The sequence below is a fragment of the Camelina sativa genome, chromosome 17 (assembly GCF_000633955.1).
Source record: "Camelina sativa cultivar DH55 chromosome 17, Cs, whole genome shotgun sequence".
In the NCBI taxonomy this organism is placed as follows: Eukaryota; Viridiplantae; Streptophyta; class Magnoliopsida; order Brassicales; family Brassicaceae; genus Camelina; species Camelina sativa.
The window spans coordinates 28,064,945-28,087,761 of NC_025701.1; the positions used below are offsets into that span (position 1 = coordinate 28,064,945).

At 34.5% G+C, this 22,817-nt stretch overlaps 3 protein-coding genes and 1 pseudogene across 3 annotated transcripts in view; all 4 read left to right on the forward strand.

The window, feature by feature from the left end:
* LOC104759850 lies at positions 7,566-8,233 on the forward strand (annotated as a pseudogene).
* Positions 10,751-11,501, forward strand: LOC104758196 (oleosin 16 kDa-like). Its single transcript, XM_010481025.2, has one exon. The coding sequence runs from the start codon at positions 10,798-10,800 to the stop codon at positions 11,305-11,307; it is 510 nt and encodes a 169-aa protein (XP_010479327.1). The 5' UTR covers positions 10,751-10,797; the 3' UTR covers positions 11,308-11,501.
* LOC104758197 lies at positions 16,534-18,788 on the forward strand. Its single transcript, XM_010481026.2, has 6 exons — positions 16,534-16,800; positions 17,380-17,497; positions 17,630-17,707; positions 18,081-18,164; positions 18,246-18,364; positions 18,445-18,788. The coding sequence occupies exons 1-6, from the start codon at positions 16,598-16,600 to the stop codon at positions 18,446-18,448; spliced, it is 606 nt and encodes a 201-aa protein (XP_010479328.1). The 5' UTR covers positions 16,534-16,597; the 3' UTR covers positions 18,449-18,788.
* Positions 22,345-22,817, forward strand: part of LOC104759851 (eukaryotic peptide chain release factor subunit 1-1-like) — a 3,829-nt gene continuing 3,356 nt past the window's right edge. Inside the window, exon 1 of the mRNA XM_010482730.2 lies at positions 22,345-22,782. Within this exon, the coding sequence (XP_010481032.1) occupies positions 22,345-22,782 (438 nt within the window). The remainder of the gene's footprint in view (positions 22,783-22,817) is intronic.

Here is a 22,817-nt window from a genome sequence, read left to right on the forward strand (position 1 = left end):
TTAAAAAAATTTAATCCCGTGCTGTAGCACGGGTTATCCCCTAGTATATATATATATATACTAGATTAAGATCTACACATCGTGCAGGTTTTAAAATTATTTAATAAAATTAAATTTTTTAAAAAATATAGAAATACTTTTTTCTTAAATGAAATATATTTTCCCAAAATAAATAAATAAATATTTTTAATTAGAGAGAAGTTTTTACTTTAATATACTATTTTATATTTTTATATTTTAAAATTATTCCTACTATTCTTACAATAACCTAAAGCTAAATTATTGACAACCAAAATATTTTTCAAACATTAACCATTATGAATATTATTATTCTTAAATTTCAAAAACATTCAACAACTTATTCACAAAATGTTTTATATGCAATCAAACTCGTTATAGCGTTATCTTATTAGCATCCATATACAATTTTACTCTATATTTTACTAGTATTAATAATGTGTTTTTACACCCTAAAAATTTTTATTGTTAAAATATTCTTTTAATTACCATTTATAATATATATATGTGAACAAATTAAACTAATTTTTGTCTCTTTACTTTCACTTTGACGTAGTTTCTTTTCACCACTAATATTTGTAGTGACAATTTGTTTAACCACTAAAATTGTTTATACAAAAAATATTTTGGATGAAAAACTGAGGAAAAAATATCTATATGATTGCATTGAATTTATGACCAACCCAATAAAATTTGTGAAATCAAAAGACAGTTGAAAAAATAAAAAGTTATAACCACGATGATAAAAGATTCTTAGATAATTTATATATATATATAATATAAACTAAAATAAATAAATCTGAAAATACTACAACTTAAGAAATTTAAAAAATTTATTTTGAAAGGAATAAATAAATATTGATCTTACATATCTTTAACTGAAAAATAAAAAAAGAAACTCAAAATGATATAGTCACGAATTTCTAATAAGAAAGTCAAATTTAACTAAATAATATAACTAAAATATAAAAATACTACAACATAATTAAATTAAAATATTAAAAAGAAGGAATAACCAAATATTGATAGTACTTAGATTCGTCATCTAAAATTGTATAAGACAAATAGAATAAATTTCTTACCATCGTCTAAGTTGCGAAGTTGTAATTTGGGAACCCTGTATTTTGGTAAACTATGTTAGACAATAAAAATCAATGAAAATTTTAAAATAATACGATGTATATTATTCATAGATGTGAAAATAGTCATATAGATGGAAGTAGTCGAAGATATATGTGTAGCATTATAAAAATATTAAATTTACACATTGATTTAGTTTGTCTACCCTATATGAAGTATAATTAAATTCAGCTTTCTATGAGGTTCATCTGCAAGACTGCAAATGTCTATTCGATCATAGCAATCTGATCATCACTCATGATACCCCGTTTTCTCTTTGATGTTCATGATTTTCTAGAGTACTTAAGGTTTTGTTTGATATGGGATACCATTTCTAGAGTAATTAAAGTTTTGATTTGATATGGGATACCACTTAATATACATTTTTATATAATAAGACATATGTTCTATTTATAGGTAAATATTTTCTTTTTGCTTTTGGTTTAGTTTTTTTAGTTTGGTAAATATTTTTTTTAACTTTTGTTTTCTAGCGAATAACTTAGATATGTGTAAAAATCTAAGATCTTTAATTTGACAAATATCATGATCATGTGAAGCAGTAATTCAGACACGTGTCGACATCTTATCGATACAATTGACACTTGTCACGATCTCATTAATGAGTAACTTTGACATCAAGCTTTATATAATAAGATATATATGTTGTATTTGTTTGTTAATTTGTGGTTGTTTTATAAAATTTAATATGTATTGTATTTGTTTGTTAATTTGTGGTTGTTTTATAAACTTTAGTATATATAGTTTTAAAAAATAAACAATACTTGGGTTCAACCTCTTCATTCACTCTCTTATAAAATAAAGAAATAAAATCTGTATATATTATTATAAAATAAAAAACTTAAACCGCTCTTTAATAAATCCAAACGGATATATAATTTCATTCTAATTGTAAAATCTAAACCCTAACCATCTCATTTGTAAACCCAAACCGACATAAAATTTCATTCTAATTGTAAAATCTAAACCTTAACGATCTCATTTGTGAACCCAAACCGACATAAAATTTCATTCTACTTGTAAAATATAAACCCTAACCATCTCATTTGTGAACCCAAACCAACATATAATTTCGTTCTATTTGTAAAATCTAAATCCTAACCATGTCATTTGTGAACCCAAACCGACATATAATTTTGTTCTACTTGTAAAATCTAAACCCTAACCATCTCATTTGTGAACCCAAACCGACATANTCATTTGTGAACCCAAACCAACATATAATTTCGTTCTATTTGTAAAATCTAAATCCTAACCATGTCATTTGTGAACCCAAACCGACATATAATTTTGTTCTACTTGTAAAATCTAAACCCTAACCATCTCATTTGTGAACCCAAACCGACATAATAATTTCGTTCTAATTATAAAATCTAAATCCTAACCATCTCATTTGTGAACCCAAACCGACATATAATTTCATTCTAATTATAAAATCTAAACCCTAACCATCTCATTTGTGAACCCAAACCGACACATCATTTTGTTCTAATTTTAAAAATCTAAACCAAGCCAATATTTAAAATTTTTTAATTAAAAGTATACATAATTTGTTTCCTTAATTTTGTTTTGTTTTTGATTTGAATTTTAATTTTTTTTATAATTGAAATATTAGATAGAAGATTCTGATTGGCTGAGAAGAGAAGGGGTGAACAAAAAGGTTCATGAACCTGTTTCTAGAGAATTAACACTATACAATGTATTGTTGGTAGGATCTGATTGAAATCAAATTGTAAATTTAAAAATCAACAAAATTGTCCAGTAAAGCATGTACCTTCAATTAGAAGAAAAAAAACTAATTAGTAAGGGAGGCAAATGAGAGTCAATGTGGATGATAGTAATGAATTTATGAAAAGAAGATTAATGAGGATGGATAATTTATAAACGACTCGGTTGATGGTTTCTTAGATATTCCATAAGAGTAAACCTTCCAAATTTGAATGCTTTTTTAGGTAAGAAAATGAAGCAGTCATAGCTATTAGAGTAGGTTAAAGTGTATTTGCTTTCGAAAATAATTTAGTGATTTTAGGTGATATAAAACGAAGAGTATTTATAGTGTTTAAGTAAGATGGTAGGGTTTTTTTTACCGTACACATATTTTTTTTTCATTTAGATCACATATTTTTTCATTTAAGATTCGTAAAATTTTTGATGAGCAAGTTTAGGAAATTTTGTAAATAAGTTTGAAATATATTTTTTTTGGGAAATAAGAAGATCTTTGATTTTCGAATAGTCTAATTACAATTGGAAAACGTAAGCATCGTTACATTATTTATAACAAGCATATTAATTTTCAAATTAAGTTTTTAATCGTTTTCTTTGAAACAATATTGTATTGTCGAATTTATAAATAATTTTACCTCATTTTTAAGACGCTTTGATGCTGATTTCTTTTTTGCATAATTTATACCATGATCTTGGGAAGTTTGGAACCATCTAAAGATTTCTTAAACGGTTTCACAATCCTCGACAAAAATCCAATTAACGTTAGACTCAAATCCATATTTTGTTCTTTTGCTTTCTCCACATTTCCATTATTATTTTTTTTCTAATCTTTCTCATATACATCAACTTAAAATTGTATTTAAAAAAATAATTTTAACCGATTCAAGTTTTTTTTGACTTTTCTATATTTTAGATTTATTGATCTTTATTTCAGGTTCATTGTCTTCTTTTGTTGTTGTATTTTTTGTTTTTTTCTAATCTTCAAAGAGTATGATTAACTATGATAGTTGGATTTATACAAAGCAACTTAGAGGCTCAACAATATTTTCAAAATTTGGTTAGGACATTAGATTTTGATTTTACAAAAAACAAAACAAAAAGATTAATAATCACAATACTAGTTATTTATAAAAAGCATATTAATTTTCAAATAGAGTTTTTAATCGTTTCCTTTGAAACCATATTGTTATTGTCGAATCTTATAAATGATTTTACCTTATTTGTAGGACATTATTATATATAGTTGTATTAAATTGATTTTTGATATTTTATTTATTATTTTTTGTGCAATTTTTTAGTGATTAACTTTGTAAATAAGTATAACTTAAAGGGTAGAACACCAAATGTATTTTAAGAATATTAATATAGATATATGCTTTGTTTCTAAATTAGGCTTACTTTAAGCAGATTGACTTTAAGATAATATTTTATAACATATTTTGTATTGTGTAAATATATATATTTTAATTTAAGTTTAATGTTAAAAATATAGATCTTGCCGATTACTTTTAAGGTTTAGAATTAGACGAGTTTTTTTGTACGGTCTTATATATAGAAAATTAGGCGGTTTTAGATGGTTTTATGCATATGTTAATCAGTTTTCAATGAAAAAATTAATTTTTACTTAATTTATTATAGTTTACAAAAAAAATTTACAGAAAATTAAAAATATAAGTTTTGTTTCATAAATATATAGTTATCAAAGTTAACATATGTTATTTGATGTAACTTAAATTGATTTAATAGTTCTGTTATGATAGATAATCAAATAATATTCATATTTTATTTGTAGATAAATTATTTTGGATTTATTTTAATTAAACTTAACATTATTGAATTTTCAAATGAATATATTTGTTAACTATAATTAATTTGGATAATTGTCTTTATACTGTATAATCGGATAATGTACTCTATTCAATCTCTTTATTCTAGTATTAATTAATTGGATAACTATGTTGTTTATTATTGATAATTTGGTAATAGCTATTTGGTGTAGCTATATTTTCCGATGACACCTCCTCATGACCTATGCATGTACTTAGTTTTCGTTGACATTTGATGTTTTATTTGATTAGAGTAAATGAGAAACAAAATGTTAACGTAAATCAATAACTACAAAGAATAGAGGAAAAACAGAGAAAATAGAGTGATAAAAAACTGAATAATTTGTAGCCGATAAAATGAATCAACGTTAAAAAAAATGCAGGTTTATTTTCTCATCTTGCAAGAGTTTCCAGCAGAAATTCTCCCACAAAAGCGATGAGGAAAAGAAGAAGTTTCTAGAGTTTACAATTTAGGATAACTTTGCATTAAAACAAATGATGAGCTAACATATGCTCTTATAGAGTGTTAACGTCGACTAACAAACCCGACACACACTCCATAAACACCGTTAACGCCCTCTTATTTTTTTTCGTGACGTTGACATCCTTAAACCGTCACTCTCCAACTGTTATATATCACGTGCTCCTTCTCTGTTTCTTATCTCAGCCCTACACGGAAAGCTTGCTGGAAGTGTGGATTCGTCATTGTTTGTTAGAACTTCCTGCAGAGAGGTGAGTGCATGACCATAGCTGATCTAAGCATGAGATTCCTTGTTCTTGCTTGTTTGTTGCTGTGTTTGTGTGTTTTTCTTGCTGGGATTGATTGCTACAGGTTCCTACGGATGTATAGTTTGCAGCATCTGCCCTGAAAGTCTTGGGAAGTCCTGGCTTGGGTCTCGAGTATTGGACGATTTGGTGGAGTTTGGGAGCGAGATTCGGCTCTCGGCTTCGCGGTTGCAGAGGGAGTGTCGATCGACACCAATTGGTTTCGGTCGACACCAGTGAAGCGGCATTGATCGACACTGTGGGGTAGTGTCGGTCGACACTAAGAGCCAGTGTCGATCGACACTTGGCTAGTGTCGGTTGACATCTCCCTTCCAGCGAGTTGATGTTTATTTTCCTGGTTTGTATGCTTTGTTTGTTGATTGTTTGAAACATTAGAATTACTGTTGCTTTTGTGTATAGCCCAGTAGATGGGAGGATTACCTCACTGAGTGTTTATAAAATACTCATGCATCTCAATTTGTGTTTGTGGTGTAGGTAAAGACAAAGTGATCGTGGAATCAAGGCAATGAAGAGGAGGATGTTCTAGGGATTCGATTGGATGTTGTCTAGCTTGCTAGGTTGCTAGAGTTAAGTCATTAGAATGTGGTTTAGGTTGCTGGTTCCATGATTCATGTTGTTTGGAATATTAGTTTATGGTTTTGGAATTAATACTGTTATATGATATTGGTTGTTGGTTATTTATTGATATTCTTATTTCCGCTGTTCGTTGTGTGTGGTTAGGGCTAGTGGGTATGGGACCACTAGCTTAGATTATTATTATTATTATTATTATTATTATTATTATTATTATTATTATTATTATTATTATTATTATTATTATTATTATTATTATTATTATTATTATTATTATTATTATTTATTATTATTATTATTTAAAAAAAACGGATCGGATCGTTTCAAGCGATAGCACCAAAATTCTTGACAAAGCGTCGATAATAGCCAACTGATCCCAGATACCCGCGTAGTTGCTTCAAATTAGAAGGAACATGCCACTCTACTACAGCCTTAATCTTATTTGGATCCGTAGAAACCTCTCCTGCTACTGTTTAGTGGCCTAAATACTCTTTAGATGAGGCAAAGTCACATTTGCTTTCCTTAGCAAATAGCTTATTGTCTCTCATGGTCTGAAACACCTGCTCCAAATGAGCCACATAATCCTTCAATGACAAGCTGTAAACCAATATATCATCAAAGAATATGAGCACAAACTTGCGTAAGAAGCTCTTAAAGACTGCGTTCATTAACTCCTAAAACGTTGTTGGGGCATTCATTAAGCCAAATGGCATGACCAGGTACTCGAAGTGTCCGCTATGAGTTTTGAAAGCCGTCTTGTGCACATCCTCAGTTGCCATCCGTACTTAGATGATAGCCAGCTTTCAAATCAATTTTTGATAACACTGTTGAGCCGCCTAGTCGTTGTCAACATCGTTGTCATGCTTGGTCAACTGTGATCGTTGTCATGCTTGGTCAACTGTGATCGTGTTTCCACCATTGTTTCCAAGGATACGCTTAGCTCTGATACCAATGTTAACGTAAATCAATAACCACAAAGAACAGAGGAAAAATAGAAGAAACAGAGTGATAAAAGACTGAATAACTTGTAGCCAATAAAATGAATCAACGTCAAAGAAAAGGCAGGTTCATCTTCTCACCTTGGAAGAGTCTTCAGCAGAGATTCTCCCACAAAAACGATGAGGAAAAGAGGAAGTTTCTAGAGTTTACAATTTAGGATAACTTTGCATGAAAACAAATGATGAGCTAACATGTGTTCTTATAGAGTGTTAACGTCGGCTAACAAACCCGACACACATCTGATAAACACCGATAACGCCCTCTTATTCGTTTATGTGACGTTGACATCCTTTAACCGTCACTTCTCCAGCTGTTATATAGCACATGCTCCTTCTCTGCTTCTTATCGCAGCCCTACACGTGCAACTCTGGATTTACTGTAACACAAAAGCAGGCATGTTCCTTGCTTTTATAAGTCAATCTCTTCTTCAAATCCACCCTTTTATAAGGCATAACAACAAACTATATAGTCTGACCATCAACAAGTCAAACCAAATCAACGATGGCTTCACCAAGTGCTCCATCTCTCCTCTTCCTCATCGGTCTCACTGTCTTCTTCTTTATCTCAGCCTCTGCAGATCCCGACATGCTCCAAGTCCTTTGCGTCACTAACATCTCCTCCAAAGTTAAATTCAATGGTTTCCCTTGCAAAGACTCAGCTTCAGTCACATCCTTCAATTTTTTCTCACAAGGCTTAGCCATGTCAGGTCTCACAAACAACACATTTGGTTCCTTAGTCACAGGAGCTAACGTAATGACAATCCCAGGACTCAACACACTCGGTGTCTCTCTCTCTCAAGTATTGACTACGCACCAGGAGGCTTAAACCGACCTCACACGCACCCACATGCCACTGAAATCATCTTTGTTCTTGAAAGAACTCTTGACGTTGGGTTTCTCACAATGACCAATAAGCTCATCTCACAATCTCTTAAGAAAGGAGATGTCTTTGCTTTCCCTAAAGGACTTGTCCATTTCCAAAAGAACAATGGACAAGGTCCAGCTTCTGTTATCGCAGGTTTCAATAGTCAGCTTTCTGGAACTCAGTCTCTTGGTGCTACTCTGTTCGGCTCTACACCTCCTGTCCCTGACAACATCTTGTCTCAAGCCTTTTAGACATCTCTAGGAACTGTCAAACATATCAAAACTATGTTACAACCCAAAAAATGATCTCCAAATTCATTACAGTTTTGATTTATCGGTTTACCTTTTTATTTGTTGTCTTGTGTGCAACCAACAATGTAGAGTGTGTTTGAGACACTCTGCTGTTGTTTTTCCTATATGTCCCTTTGGTTTTTAGTTTGTATCAGACTGTTTTTTGCTCTATTTTCTTTGTTTATAGAAAAAATTACACCCAAGAAAAGAAAAAAAAAAAAGACTATGAGTGTGCAATTGTTTCCAAAATATTTACATTGGTATTAAATACTAGGACTACTGTGCACCATACTAGGATATTTTTGTAAATACCAAAAGATACAGGTAAATTTGTTAATACCAAAATATTTAGAGTAATTTGGTAAATATGTAAAGATTAGGAGTAATTTGGTAAATAATAAATATCAAAGGTTTTAGGGTAATATGGAAAAATTCCAAAGATATGGGGTAATTTGATAAATAAATAAAAATCTGAAATAGTTTGCTGAATATAAAAAAAATTAGAGATTCTTTGGTGTACATAAAGAGATGGAATAACTGGTCTAGTATCTCTCTCTGTTTCTCTCTCAGACACAATTATCGAGAAGCTTCCTATAGCCAACCCTTCCGACGCCGGCGTTGCTACTGCTTGTCGGCGTCGGGATTTCACCGCCTCTAATTCTGCTTGTCTCCGATTTACTTCTCTTAGTAATAACTTTTGCTATATTTTCCCCAATTTTCTTTTTTGTTTAACCCTTTTCGATCTCCTCTGTTCCCTACCTCCGACTTTTGTCCACTCTCGATGGCTGCTCTTTCACCAGAGATGTGCTCTACTCGACAAAACTCTCTACAAAACTCCGGCAGCCGCCACAACCCTACATCACCTTGGCAATTGATAGAGAAACTATAATTTTCCTCAGTGGACCTAGTTTCCAAAAAAGATTCTCTTCATAGCCACTATTTGTTCCCAGTGATCTTTCACGCACGGGAGATGCTATATGCAACACAAATCTCATTGTCTATGTCCTGCCAAAGTCACGCTCTGTTTCGATCTCCTCATCTCTATGGCCGAAGACTCCATGAGAGAAAGGTATCACCGATGCATCTCTGGTTATTCATATATGATGAAAGAACCCTGGAACTAGTTGATGTTAGGGACTTGCAGTATATGTATTTCAACCTGCAGAATTATGGTCTATGTATTTCAAACTGGTATAGCCAAAGTGGTAACCAAGGTCTTGAACTTGATATGTTCGATGACGATTACCTCTCAAGCTGCCCATCTAATGATGTCAAGCATCGTTATTTACCCACTCCTTCTCACCGGATCCCATACCGAAAAGCTTATATTGCAGTTTATCAAAGTGATCCAATCTTTATGCTTTGGGATTCAAAACAATCCTTCAGCGACTACAACATCATAGTCACCCGGATCCTTGCTGCCTTGCTACTTTGGATAGTGCATCTCGCTCCATTGTTAACCAAGGCATCGATTCCTTTCTCAACGTCAATATGTCTTATGACAATGACCAACCTCTCGTCTTTTGAAGCTTTCGAAGATGACCTTTCGGTTCACCATGATCTCACAGGTACCATTGGGCTCTCAAGCCTTTGGTTCATAGCTCTCTTGGAATTGCAATCGATGAAACTTATCTTTTATTTTGTGGCATTGGGGAATGCTGTTTTTTATATTGTTGTAAATTTGGGGATCTTGCTCCCTTCCTTTGTGCTTGTTGCTTCTTCGTATGAATGAAAATCAAGCTGTTTGACAAAAAAAGAAAAAAAATGGAATAATTTTGTAAATATAAAAAATACGAGGCAACCAAGAAAAAGTTAAGATTCCAACTTGTTGATCATAAGCGCCAAACCAAACTTTAAAAGTCAGATTAATACATACATGAGATTTCATTGTGCGATTTTGATCAAGTGGCTTCAATGGACAGTATAGTCACTTGGAATTCTGTAAAGTAAAGAGAGGTTTTCTTTATAATTTCAAAAGTTGTCCACATGAGGAATCTTCATCATCATCATAATGTTGACTACACAACAATCAGATAAAATTAAAATTTTATGGAAAAAGGGTTGGGGATAATCAAAACAGTTTATATACTCTTACGTAGAAAAAAAAAATAAACACAAAATATCAACATATTTATAGGATTGATAATCCAAACGAGGTTTAACCGGTTTAAAGGACATTTACAAATTATAATGCTACTAGACTAGACCCTAAATTAATTCGAACCTATGAGCTACACTGACTTGGTTATATCGGGACCTCAAAAACTTTTATGGACCAAAAAGTTTATAATGGTGCGCTAGCTCGCTAGTTATTTTAACGTTTGTAAAACCAAAAACAAAGATACTCCAAAATCAATTTGGAATTAATAAAGAAACAAAAACCAGGCAAGAAGATATATGTTATTAGTTTCTAACAAGTAAGTGTTAATAAAGAACAAATTTAGTAAAAACAAGACAGAAACTCCACGTGTTTGCATGCATGCGCCTTCACTTTCAGAACCTGTCTGAGACAGGCTGTCTCCATTTGTTTCTCTCTTTCTCTTTTCTCGCACCTCACATATCTATCTTCCTAGCCGAGAATGGCTGATCGAACAAACCCTAGCAGCTACACCCAACAGAGACCCATCAACAACTCAACCACCGTCCCACGAAGTAACACCACCACCAACCATCCACTCTCATCTCTTCTCCGTCAGCTACTACAATCACAGTCTCCTAATTACTCCGGTCAGCTCTTCGGATTACTCGCATTCTTCATCTCCGGTGGAATCCTCCTTTTACTCACCGGGATCACCGTCACCGCTTCTGTCCTCGGAATCATTGCTTTTCTCCCAGTCATCATTATCACAAGCCCTATTTGGATCCCTTTGTTCCTCCTCGTCACCGGATTCTTGTCCCTTGCAGGATTCCTCTTTGCTACGGGGGCTGTTGTGTCGTGGTTGTATCGATATTTCAAAGGCATGCATCCAATCGGGTCGGATCAGGTGGATTATGCTCGGAGTCGAATCCATGAGACGGCAGCTCATGTCAAAGATTATGCTGGTGGGTACTTCCATAGTACGCTGAAAGATGCAGCACCTGGTGCATGAAGAGTAACCTTACGGGATTGGTCTCATGTAGAAGTTCCACGTTTTGTATTCCCCTTAATTTGACTGTTCCCTATGTTTTTTTTCCTCTTTCTCTCGGTGTATTGATCAATAATATATGAATGTGGTAGGCCGGTGTTTGTATGAATGTCACTGAAAAGAAAAACAGCAAAAATGGGAGAATTTGTGTTTGTTTATTTGTTAAGTTGTTTTGATAAATTCAAAGAAATCATGAGAAAATACAATTACTAGCTTTACCTGCGAAATAGATATGTCCATGTCAAATAATATTAAGAAGATTTTACGCATTATATTCCAGTAGATACATAAATCTAATCCTCAATTCTTTTGTACTAGCTAGTGTCGTCGTGTCATTACTTCGGTTGAAACTCGGTAAATGTGATTTTTCTATAATTCATGTAAACCCACTAAGAATTTGAGGTGAACCACAGTGGTTCTCTTATATTCAGTATCCAACTATCAAGTCACCTTACCTTTTTAGTTGACAAACGGAAATGGAAATTGACAAATTGGGACTTAACCAAATAAAAATATCGGGCTTAGGAAGAAAACAAAACAGACCATCATTTGTATGTACCCACTACCATTAGTTTGAGATTTGAATAGATTTTTATGGGTTATTGGTTTTAGATTTGAATAGACTTTTAAATACTTTAACAATGAGATCTTTAATAATCTTTCACTTATTCACTTTTGATATTGAATTTTTATTTATAAAGATTTTTGAAGAATTCACCAAAATGATTAAAAGTGAATAAATGAAAGATTGTTAAAGATTGCTAGAGAGTTTTGTTTATTAGTTTTTTAAAATCTTGTAAAATGCTCCAAACAATATCTGTATTTTTGTGATACTTTCCATGACTTTATTTTATAAAGAAAGTGTCTAAAATCATGAACCAATAAACATAATAATTGAATTCATTAACAATTCTAGATTCTTTTATTTCAATTGAATAACACAAAATTTTTAATGACTTTATAAAAGTCTGAATCCAATAACCCAAATTTGTTAAGATTTTAAATGACTTTATACAAATCACAAACTAATAACACTAAACTTTAACAAAATCTTGATTTAATAAGGGGCATTCTCAAAAATGCCCCTTTTTCCATACTTTTTTTTTTAAAATACCCCTTCATGTTGACCATTTTTAAAACTACCCCTCTTTATATACAAAATGACCAAATTACCCTTTTTGTGACAGCAAGAATGTACAGTCATCAAAATCGAAAATATTTTCCTGCCAAAAAATTTTCCCGCCAAAATCGAAAATATTTCCCACCAAAAATATTGAAATTTATACCTTTTAAAAACATTGTAAACACTTTTAAAAAACTTTTAAAAGCGTTTACAAGGTTTTTAAAAGGTTTTTAAACACATTGTAAACGCTTTTAAAAACCATGTAAATGCTTTTAAAAGGTTTTTAAACACCTTGTAAACGCTTTTAAAAACTTTTTAAAAGCATTTACAAGGTGTTTAAAAATCTTTTAAAACCCTTTTAAAAATCTTATAAAAACTTTTACAAGGTTTTTAAAAACATTGTAAAAGCGTTTACAAGGTGTTTAAAAACCTTTTAAAAATCTTTTTAAAAACCATTTGAAAACCTTTTAAAAACCTTTTAAAACCGTTTAAAAATCTTGTAAAAGCGTTTACAAGTTGTTTAAAAAACCTTTTAAAACTCTTTAAAAAATCTTGTAAAAGCCTTTACAAGGTGTTTATAAGGTCATTGTTGTACCCACGATCTGCCATCTCGGGCAATAGGCAAGAGGGCCTAGGCCGGGCTAGTCTACTGGGCCAAGAGCGAATTAGTGATCGGCCCATCAGGCCCGGAGAAAGGAAGAGAGCGCGGAGATGTTTCGTGCTGGTCAGTTCGCAGCTCGGTCCAGGTCAAAGATTCCCGTATTCAAGAGGATTAATTAGTCCGCGCAAATCGCGTCTTATTAATGGCGCATTAATTTAGTAATAAATTGGTCGGTATAAATATGTAAGGGGGGGGGGGTCAGTTTGAGGAGATCGAATATTTTTTCCAGCAATAGCAATACAAGTTCAAATTCTCAAATTCTCTCAATTCAGTTCGGAACTGTTTTACGGCGATAAGCTCCTCCACAATTTAAATCACTTCGGAAGGAGAAGCTCATTCTCAGTTCTCACATTTGGCGCTAGAAGGAGGGTAGTTATCGCCTGACTCTCGTTAGTTCCGATTTCTTACACAAATACACTCCACGCAACCACCACTATGGCAACCAGCTCTCCCAATCAGGCATCTTTGGAGGTGATCCAGAAGCTCCTGCAGGACTTGTCCGAAAAGTCCGACCGTCAGCAAGCCGCCTCCGCCGCTCTTACTGAACGATTCGACACCTTGGAGGGTCAGATCTCCGCTCGTCTGGAGGAAGTTACGACGTCCGTAGCAGACCTCTCAGCCTCCCACCGCGCGTACACCTTGGAGGGTCAGACATCTTTCGAGTGATCGAGGAGTCAAGGCGAACTCCTTTTTCCGATCAAATAGCCCGAGTTCGCATCAAAGATATAGGCAAAATTAAGTTCTCGAGCTACAAAGGAAAAGGAGATCCGACCAATCATCTTAAGACGTTCTTGCTGACAGCTAGCCGGGTGGACCTCGAGCCCCACGAAGCAGACGCTGGGTACTGCAAGCTGTTCGCAGAAACGTTTAGTGGACCGGTACTGCTTTGGTTCGCATCTTTAGCAGCTGGCTCCATTTCAAACTTTACCGAGCTGTCGACCTCGTTCGTCAAGCAGTATTCTAGCCTAATCGAAACTGCGGTGACGGACGNAAAGCCAGTCCCGAGGTCATGGAATTCTTTACACCTTAAGCTTTTTTACAGCTAATTTATTTGTATCGAACTACGATTCAGCTTGATCCCGATAAGGGTACGTAGGCAGCCCACTTCGGGTCCAGCTATCCATATTAATAAAACTTAAAGTTTTCTTAAACATTTTTGTTAATAATGGTATACCAAAACAAAAAAAAAAAACAAAAACAAAAAAAAAAAAACAAAAAAAACAAAAAACCGAAGTCTGACTTCGTATCTATCATTTAAAGCCGAGATTTAACCTCGCAAACCTAAACCGAAGTACTCACTTCGTACTCAGCTTTACTTTAAAAGCTTATTGTTGCGAAAACTCTAAACCGAAGTTCTCGCTTCGTATTCCGCTTTAAAATCAAAGCTTAGTTTCGCAAAATTCTTATCTAGCCGAAGCCTGACTTCGCATCTAAAGCCGAGGTCCAACTTCGCGATCTTAAACCGAAGTTCTTACTTCGTATTCAGCTTTACTTTAAAGCTCAATGTTGCGAAAACACTAAACCGAAGTCTTCGCTTCGTCCCCCGCTTTGCTTAAAGTCAAAGCTTAGTTTCGCAAAATTCTTATCTAAACCGAAGTATTCACTTCGTACTCAGCTTTACTGATAAAAGTTGGGATGTCATTTTTTCGAACTATTTAACCGAAGTTCTCACTTCGCGTTCATTTCTGCTCGAACCATCTTTTCAAACAAAAGGCTTTGGAAATTTAGTTCGCATTGTGGAAATTAAACAAAAAATGGCACAAAAAGAAAATAGTTCATACGGAGTGGTCACCACGACCAAATCTAAAAATAAATACTACAAAAAGGGGGGGCAACTCATGCCAAAACAACCCCAGAATAGGAACTATTGATTCGGAGGGACAGGTTCAGACGCCGCTTCGGAGAGGGCCAAGCCCATCTCCACAAGCTCCCCCTCCGACCTGGTGGTCGCCAGATAGTCGTCCATCCCCTGATTCGAGAGTTGCCCGAGGTTAGTACCGGACTCGTCGATTGTGACGCTAAGAGGGTGCTCGTTGCATAAGAGATCGGGCGTATCCGCCAAGAGGGATGAGAATGCAGCAAGGTCGAGTTCACGGGGAGTTACCTTTGAAACCTTTTCATCGGCCTCCTCCTCGTCAGTTTTCAGGAGTCCGAGCTCGGCCTCCATATCTTGGATCTCGCCCCTAGAGATCTCCTCGACCAGCATCCGGTTAGCCCTGATCTCGGCAGCCCGGATCTGAAGCGGGGCTAGCTTCTCCCTCTCTTCGAAGGTGACCTTCACCTCCTCGACCAGAGGACGGAGAGTTCGCCTCATTGCCTGTCTCTCCTCCCTTCGCACCCTCTCGATCTCGCAGCTGTTGCCAGCTTCGAGTAGCTGATTGCGAAGCTCGATCTCGTGCAACCTGTTCTTGGCTGCTTTCGTATCTTCTGTTGCTTCGAAGTAAAGGTCCTCTGCCTTCTTCAGTTTGCCTCGGAGGTCCTCGTTGGCAACCCCAAGGTCGATCACCTCTATTTCAGCCTTCTTCATCCGAGCTTGGATTTTTTCGGCCTTCGCTACGGTGCTAGCATTCTCAGCCTCCAGCCTTGCATACTCTTTTACCTGGGCCTCCAGATCGGCGACCCTCTCTTGAAGAAGGTTCACCTCGGAAGAGGATGGGGAAACAAACAGCTGGTCCTCGTAACACGCCACCTAGTGGGCCCCAAGTCTTGTTCGGGAAAGCAAATCTCATCATTACCACGATCAAATCGTGGAGATATGGGGAATATTCAGTTCCCGAAATTGATCGCTTGAAGGATAAAAGTCCCCCGAACTGTTCAGCTCGGGAGACTTGGGGGGCAAGTGTTGTACCCACGATCTGCCATCTCGGGCAATAGGCAAGAGGGCCTAGGCCGGGCTAGTCTACTGGGCCAAGAGCGAATTAGTGATCGGCCCATCAGGCCCGGAGAAAGGAAGAGAGCGCGGAGATGTTTCGTGCTGGTCAGTTCGCAGCTCGGTCCAGGTCAAAGATTCCCGCATTCAAGAGGATTAATTAGTCCGCGCAAATCGCGTCCTATTAATGGCGCATTAATTTAGTAATAAATTGGTCGGTATAAATATGTAAGGGGGGGGGGGTCAGTTTGAGGAGATCGAATATTTTTTCCAGCAATAGCAATACAAGTTCAAATTCTCAAATTCTCTCAATTCAGTTCGAAACTGTTTTACGGCGATAAGCTCCTCCACAATTTAAATCACTTCGGAAGGAGAAGCTCATTCTCAGTTCTCACAGTCATGTTTATCGGGAGTTCATAGCAAGGTTCTTAGAGCTTTTGTGACAAAAAAATAAATCAAAAGAGAGGCTACGTGTCCTTATATAGTTGGCGGACAGAATAATACAAAAGCGAATTTGTTTTTTTTGAGACAATTAATCTCTTCTCTCTTTCTCTCTTTCTCTCTATTTCTCTCGCGATCAAAGTCTCGATCCGACAAAGAAATGTCTGCTTTAATCGGAGGTTATAGAATCAGTGGAGTGTTGGGTCGGAGGCGATTTGAATCGGCGGATTCCAAAACCTTCCTTCTGATTCCAAATTCCTCTAAACTCGATTTCTTTTCCTCTCTCTCTCTCTTTCTCTCGCGATATGCTGAAACGACAAAGGAATTTGGAATCAGAAGGAATAATTTGGAATCAGAGGAAGGGTTCTGGTATGATCCATTTTTTTGATATTGTTAGTGGCGAATCCTTAATCGCTTGTGTGTGGTTTTATTTTGACAGATTTGGGTCTGCTTTTTTCTCAACTTTTATTGCTTTGAATCGTTTTTCATGTGGAATCAGTGGGGTCAATAGATTGGTGTAGTAGCTGTAGAAAATTAGACCACTAATTCTGTTAATTTACTGATATATTCTTTGTTTAGATGATCCTCAGTTTGTGAACTGATGATCTTAGTCGAGGAGCTGGTTTTTAAGTTACTGAGCCTGTAGATTTGTGTTGCTCTTGCTCTGTAACTGTCTTCGTTATGCTACACAACCTTATATTATGCTCCTGAAGATTTGTGTTGCTCTGTAACTGTCTTCGTTATGCTACACAAATCTTTACTCAACAGACTTATAATATGCTACACAACCTTTGCTTGTTTTGACTCGATTTGGAGTTCATTACCAAGTTTCTTGTTCCCTAGTGGCCGATTTATGTATAGAAAGTATGTATGCTCTTTGATGTCTTTCGTTGTTGTTGTTTATTCATTGGATTTAGCTGAATTTATGTGTTTTTCTTGAAGATTGGAGTTGAGAAAATGCACAAAGACACCAAATATGTATTTATTTCTGGACTATGATGTTAGACTGCATCCTGGAACAATCGGAGCTCTCACAACTGAGATTGAGAAAAATCCAGAGGTGGTATCCATGAATGAATTGGCTTAATTTTCTTGTTTCTGTTTACATGTATTGAAGCCTTGGCTAATGTGTATAGGCCCTTATATTTCCTTCTGTGTGAATATGTTTAACAGTTATAGTGATCTCTTGCAGATATTTATTCAAACAGGGTATCCTCTAGACTTGCCTTCTGGAACACTTGGGAGTTATTGCATCTATGAGTACCACATGGTATCACTGGCTTCCTTATTAAGCTTGTAGATTCTTCGTGTTTGTAATTTGAGCTACTATTTGGCATCTTCTCTTTACAGCCTTGCTCAATGGGATTTAATGATTGTTGAATTGAATTTATGAAAACACTTGCAGGTTAATAATTGTTGAATTGAATTTGTGGACTGCAACTAATCCAGAATTTGTTCTTGAAGAGTGATCTTCTCATTCATTAATCAGTTTTGTGTCCTTGTATGAATCTGTTTTGTGTCTTTGTTTTCCTTGATGTATAGGATTCTACTCTCAAGCTATTCATCCCGTTTTGGAAACTTCAATATCTATGCAAAGTCTCATTTCTCTACTAATTAAGGTTGCTTTTGGGACGAAATTGCAGGTGGGTAATGCCTCATATTGTATCAGCTACGACCTTCGGTCTTCAGATGCAAATCATCCAATTAATATAGCTGTTAGATGCAAGGTAAGACGTAACTATGTTTATTTGTTATCACAGCTAAGTATAAATATGTATTCATTGATACATCGTGTTGATCATTTATAGGTACCTATCCAAGTGAACAAGTACCTTGCCTACAGTGATGAAATGAGTGTCATTGAGTCAGGAAAGCTGTCAACCCCGGCACCTGCTTCAAATGGTTTACTATTTATTGAACAAGACCGGTAAATCTTCAGACACCTAAAGATCAATCTAACCTGATCTATTGTTTTTTACATCTGTCTGGCCTTGAAAGAACCTGCAGATAAACACAAGCCAGATGGGGGAACCGGAAAGACTCATTCGTGACCGCTATGAAGAACACATGCGTATAGACGAGCTATGAAGACTTCTCACCATTGATGCAAGGTAATTAAGCGTCCGTCCGTACTGACTTTGTGAAAGCTTTGTGTTGAGTAAATGGTAAAACAGAATCAGTGAAGACTTTGAGTTCTTCTTATTTCATTTCTGCATATTTTGGTGAGGAAGTCTTGAATGTGTTTATAAACACTTGTATAGGCAAAAATTTGGCACAAATCAATATTACAATTAATCATTTTCCCCAATTGTACTTCTATTGTAATATGTATTATGTTTTGTATGTTTCAAAATTTGGAGCAAATCAGTATTAAAATTAATCTTTTTCTCCATTTATGAATTGCACTTCTATTGTAATATGTATTAATGTTTTTATTATGTTTTGTATGTTTAAAAATTAATTGAATGCAATATTTTCTATTTTTATAAAATCTTAAATGTTTACACATTTATACCACTTCTATTCTATTTAAAAATTTTAAATTTTTAAAAACAATATTTTCAAAAATAAGAAACCCAAAATAAAAACCTACCAATAAATGAGAAAATTTTATCTAAGAGATCATGGGTTCTTATATTCCAAACAGTACACAATTAATTCATAAAAAATTTATGAACTCCCCTTACTCAAACCCACCGATAAACATGTTCTAAGGCTTTTATAAGGTAGAAACCTTATAAAACCTTTTAAAAACCTTGTAAATTTTTTTTGGCGGGAAAATTTTTGGCGGAAAATTTTTTTTGTCGAAATTTTTTATCAAAATTTTTGGCGGGGAAATTTTTTCGACAAAATTTTTGGCAGGAAAATATGTCGGAAATTTTTTGGCGGGAAAATTTTGTTTTTCTTTTTATTGAATAAAATAATTTTTCATCTAAGGGTAAAATGGTCATTAAAAATTAAAAGAGGACAAAAGTAAAAATGGCCAGAAAAGAGGGTATTTTTGAAAAAGAGTATATCAAAAGGGGCATTTTTAACAAATTCTCATTTAATAACAACATATTCTACATAACATTTAAAGTCTTTAAAAGTCTACTCAAATCTCAAACCAATAACCCCCACTACTTAATGATTTGGTTAAACTTTTCAAAAAGGGAAAATGCCCAAAAAAAACACCAACTATTTAATATTTGCCAGAAAAAAACATGAATTTTTTTCGTTGCCAGAAAAATACACAGACTAATTTTTAGTTGATAAAAAATACACGAACTATTATTTTTTTCCAATTTCTCCTCGTCTCCGTTACGACCGTTCACGGTATTGTAACGGCGTTACTATTTTTGAAAAAAATTCCAGAAAAAAACACGAACTATTTATTTGTTGCCAAAAAAATACATGAACTTTTTTTTTTGCCTAAAAAATACATATTTTTTCATTTCTTATTTTTCTATTGACAATGTTAGAGATCATAACTTATAATTTTCTCTGCTCTCTTGAACTTCATTCAAGTTTTCACTACTATTTAGGATAACTAAAATAAGAACAAAAATACATAATTAGATTAATCGATTTCCAAATTTCTCAATTAGTATTGTTTTTGGATTTATACTGACTTTACAAATTTTGAAACTTCATCAACATTTCTCTAAAATTTTATGAGATCTCCACCTTTGTAGACCTTTGTATACATTTCAAAAAATATGCATCTCAAAAAAATTATGTATTTTTCAGGTAAAGAAAAAAAAGTTCATGTATTTTTCTGGCAACAAATAAATAGTTTGTGTTTTTTTCTGGAATTTTTTTCAAAAATAGTAACACCGTTACAATACCGTTAACGGTCGTAACGGAGACGAGGAGAAACTGGAAAAAAAAAATAGTTCGTGTATTTTTTATCAACTAAAAAATAATTTGCGTATTTTTCTAGCAACAAAAAAAGTTCATGGTTTTTTCTGGCAAATATTAAATAGTTGGTGTTTTTTTTGGGAATTTTCCCTTTTCAAAAATCTTTATAAGAATCCAATACCACCCTTTTAACAAAAAAAAGAAAAAAAGAAAAAACGGGTTTAGGCCCATTATAAAGTCAGTCGGTTTAGTTAGAAACTGAATTAGGGTTTGCGTCTGTAGCAAGAAAAGAAACAGTTACAGTATATATATTGTTTCTCTGCCGCTTCAAGGAGTTGATTTGCTTATTCTTGTAGAACAACACTTGAGGCTTGTAACGTCGTTCTTCTTCTTAAGGTTCTTTCCGATCTTTATACCTTTGTCTCTTCTTTTGGTTTTATTTTTTCTTGTCCCGTTCGTTTCCTTAATTGCCGTTTAATATTCTCTCGATCGATCGAGTAAACTCGTTGTATGTGAATTTTTCTGAAAAGTTTTTTCTGTGTTTATAGCTCTGTTTCTGGAAATTTTGGATTTGTAGTTTTCGATTCTTGCAAAACAGGCTTTGCGAGTTGATGTATCTGATCAGAATTTGTCTTTAGCAAACGTATTATTTAGAATATAGTATTTTTTTTTTTCGGATATATGCAACTCTGTTCCGATCGTCCTGAAACGTATATTTCTTTATAGGATCATAAGTTTGAGTTAGGCCAAAAGATCAGCTTATTCTTCTTCTGCCAAGTATTGATAACAGTGACCAACTTACAATTAGTTATTAATTAGGTTTTAGGGCTTTTGATAGAATTCGAGATTTATCCTTTGTTACATTTAGTGTTGTTTGATTGATGATTAATTCTATTTAGCTGTACTCTAGTTTAGTTCGCTGAATCGATCTTTTTAGTTATACAAGATTTTTCGTTATTAACTAGCCTTCGTATACCGTGTTCCCTTGTAGTAGGTTAAAATGGGAGACAATCATACCAACGACGACAAGAACATTGTGATGTGGAAGATGAAGAAGCTGGTCAAATCCCTTGAAGCTGCTAAGGGAAACGGAACTAGCATGATCTCACTCATCATACCTCCGCGTGGTCAGGTGTCTCGCGTTAGCAAGATGTTGANCACATGATTCATCTATGTCTCAAATCCCCCAATAATGGTTAATGAATATAAAAAAATGGCTCATGGCTCCGTTCATCACATGGACGTCAAAAATGTTTATTTTTTTCTGTTTTAGTTTTAAAATCTAAATTTAACCAATCAAGTTAAATCGATTTTATAAACTGAAAAATACTTACATCCTATTTTACGGAATTTTTTGTTCTTTTTGGTAAGTCACAGAAGTCTTCACATCCATTAGGAAAGCCAATTTGCCCCCAAATCATGTCAACTCAAGTCTCAACGTTGGTTAGTATATATGTTTGCAGTGAGTTGAGCGTAGCGTTGTGTCTAATATTGCGTGGTAATCATACATTTGTTTTCGAAATAATTTACCAACAAAATTCGATCGACGTCCAACAAGATTTACCGGACAAAATCATAAGAACAATATTTCTTTAGGCTTATTTTTGTTTTTACATACATTTTTTATCAATCTTATTCTTATGTATATTTTTACTTTTACGTGATAAACTAAAAAAAATAAAAGGTTAAAACTATTGTGATACTCGTTTTTTACTATACTGAAAGGTGAAAGCTATGATGACTTCGACATATTCCTCCACTTGGATTAGTTTTTTCTTTTCTTTTTCTTTTGACTTCAAACACTCCATTATATTAAGATTAAAGGAATACAAGCTTCCCTTTAAGGAAAACTAAACATACCTATAAACTTATACAGGAGGATAAATAACTTAGACATGTTGTCAGGCCCGACTCAAACTTTTGGTTGACCCGGTGCTATCATGAGAAAAGGACCCTAAATATAATCTCAAAAAAATTACATTTCTTAGTTCTGTTCGAAAAGCTTCTTAGTTCTGTTCAAAAAAAAAATTTGGGCCTTTGGACCCGGTGCTGCTGCACCGCTCGCACATGTCCAGAGCCGGGGCTGGTTNATGTGATGAGAAGTATGGTTTCATTGTAATGGATGGAAACGGCACTCTCTTTGGAACTCTTAGCGGTAACACACGTGAGGTGCTTTACAAGTTCTCTGTTGAGCTTCCGAATAAACACGGAAGGGGAGGACAGTCAGCTCTTCGTTTTGATCGTCTTCGTACTGAGAAGCGTCGCAATTACTTGAGGAAAACTGCTGAGCTCGCCACAAGACTATACATCTGTCCTTCGACAAGTCAGCCTAATGTGTCCGGGATGATAATTTCCGGTTTAGGGGATCTCAAGACTGAATTGAGTCACTCAGATATGCTTGACCCCCGGCTTACGGCAAAGATACTGAATGTGGTGGGTGTATCACATGGAGGAGAACGTGGTTTCAATGAGGCTATTGAGCTGTCATCTGAAGTCTTGGCGAATGTGAAGTTCATTCAAGAGAAGCGTTTGATAGGGAA

What these genes read in the sequence shown, in the direction of transcription:
- LOC104758196 (XM_010481025.2), top strand. Translation starts at nt 10,798, where the DNA reads ATGGCTGATCGAACAAACCCTAGCAGCTACACCCAACAGAGACCCATC.
- LOC104758197 (XM_010481026.2), top strand. Translation starts at nt 16,598, where the DNA reads ATGTCTGCTTTAATCGGAGGTTATAGAATCAGTGGAGTGTTGGGTCGG. An exon ending in AATTTGGAATCAGAGGAAGG is followed by an intron (nt 16,801 to 17,379) that starts GTTCTGGTATGA and finishes TTTTTCTTGAAG; the next exon opens with ATTGGAGTTGAGAAAATGCA. An exon ending in GCATCTATGAGTACCACATG is followed by an intron (nt 17,708 to 18,080) that starts GTATCACTGGCT and finishes ACGAAATTGCAG; the next exon opens with GTGGGTAATGCCTCATATTG.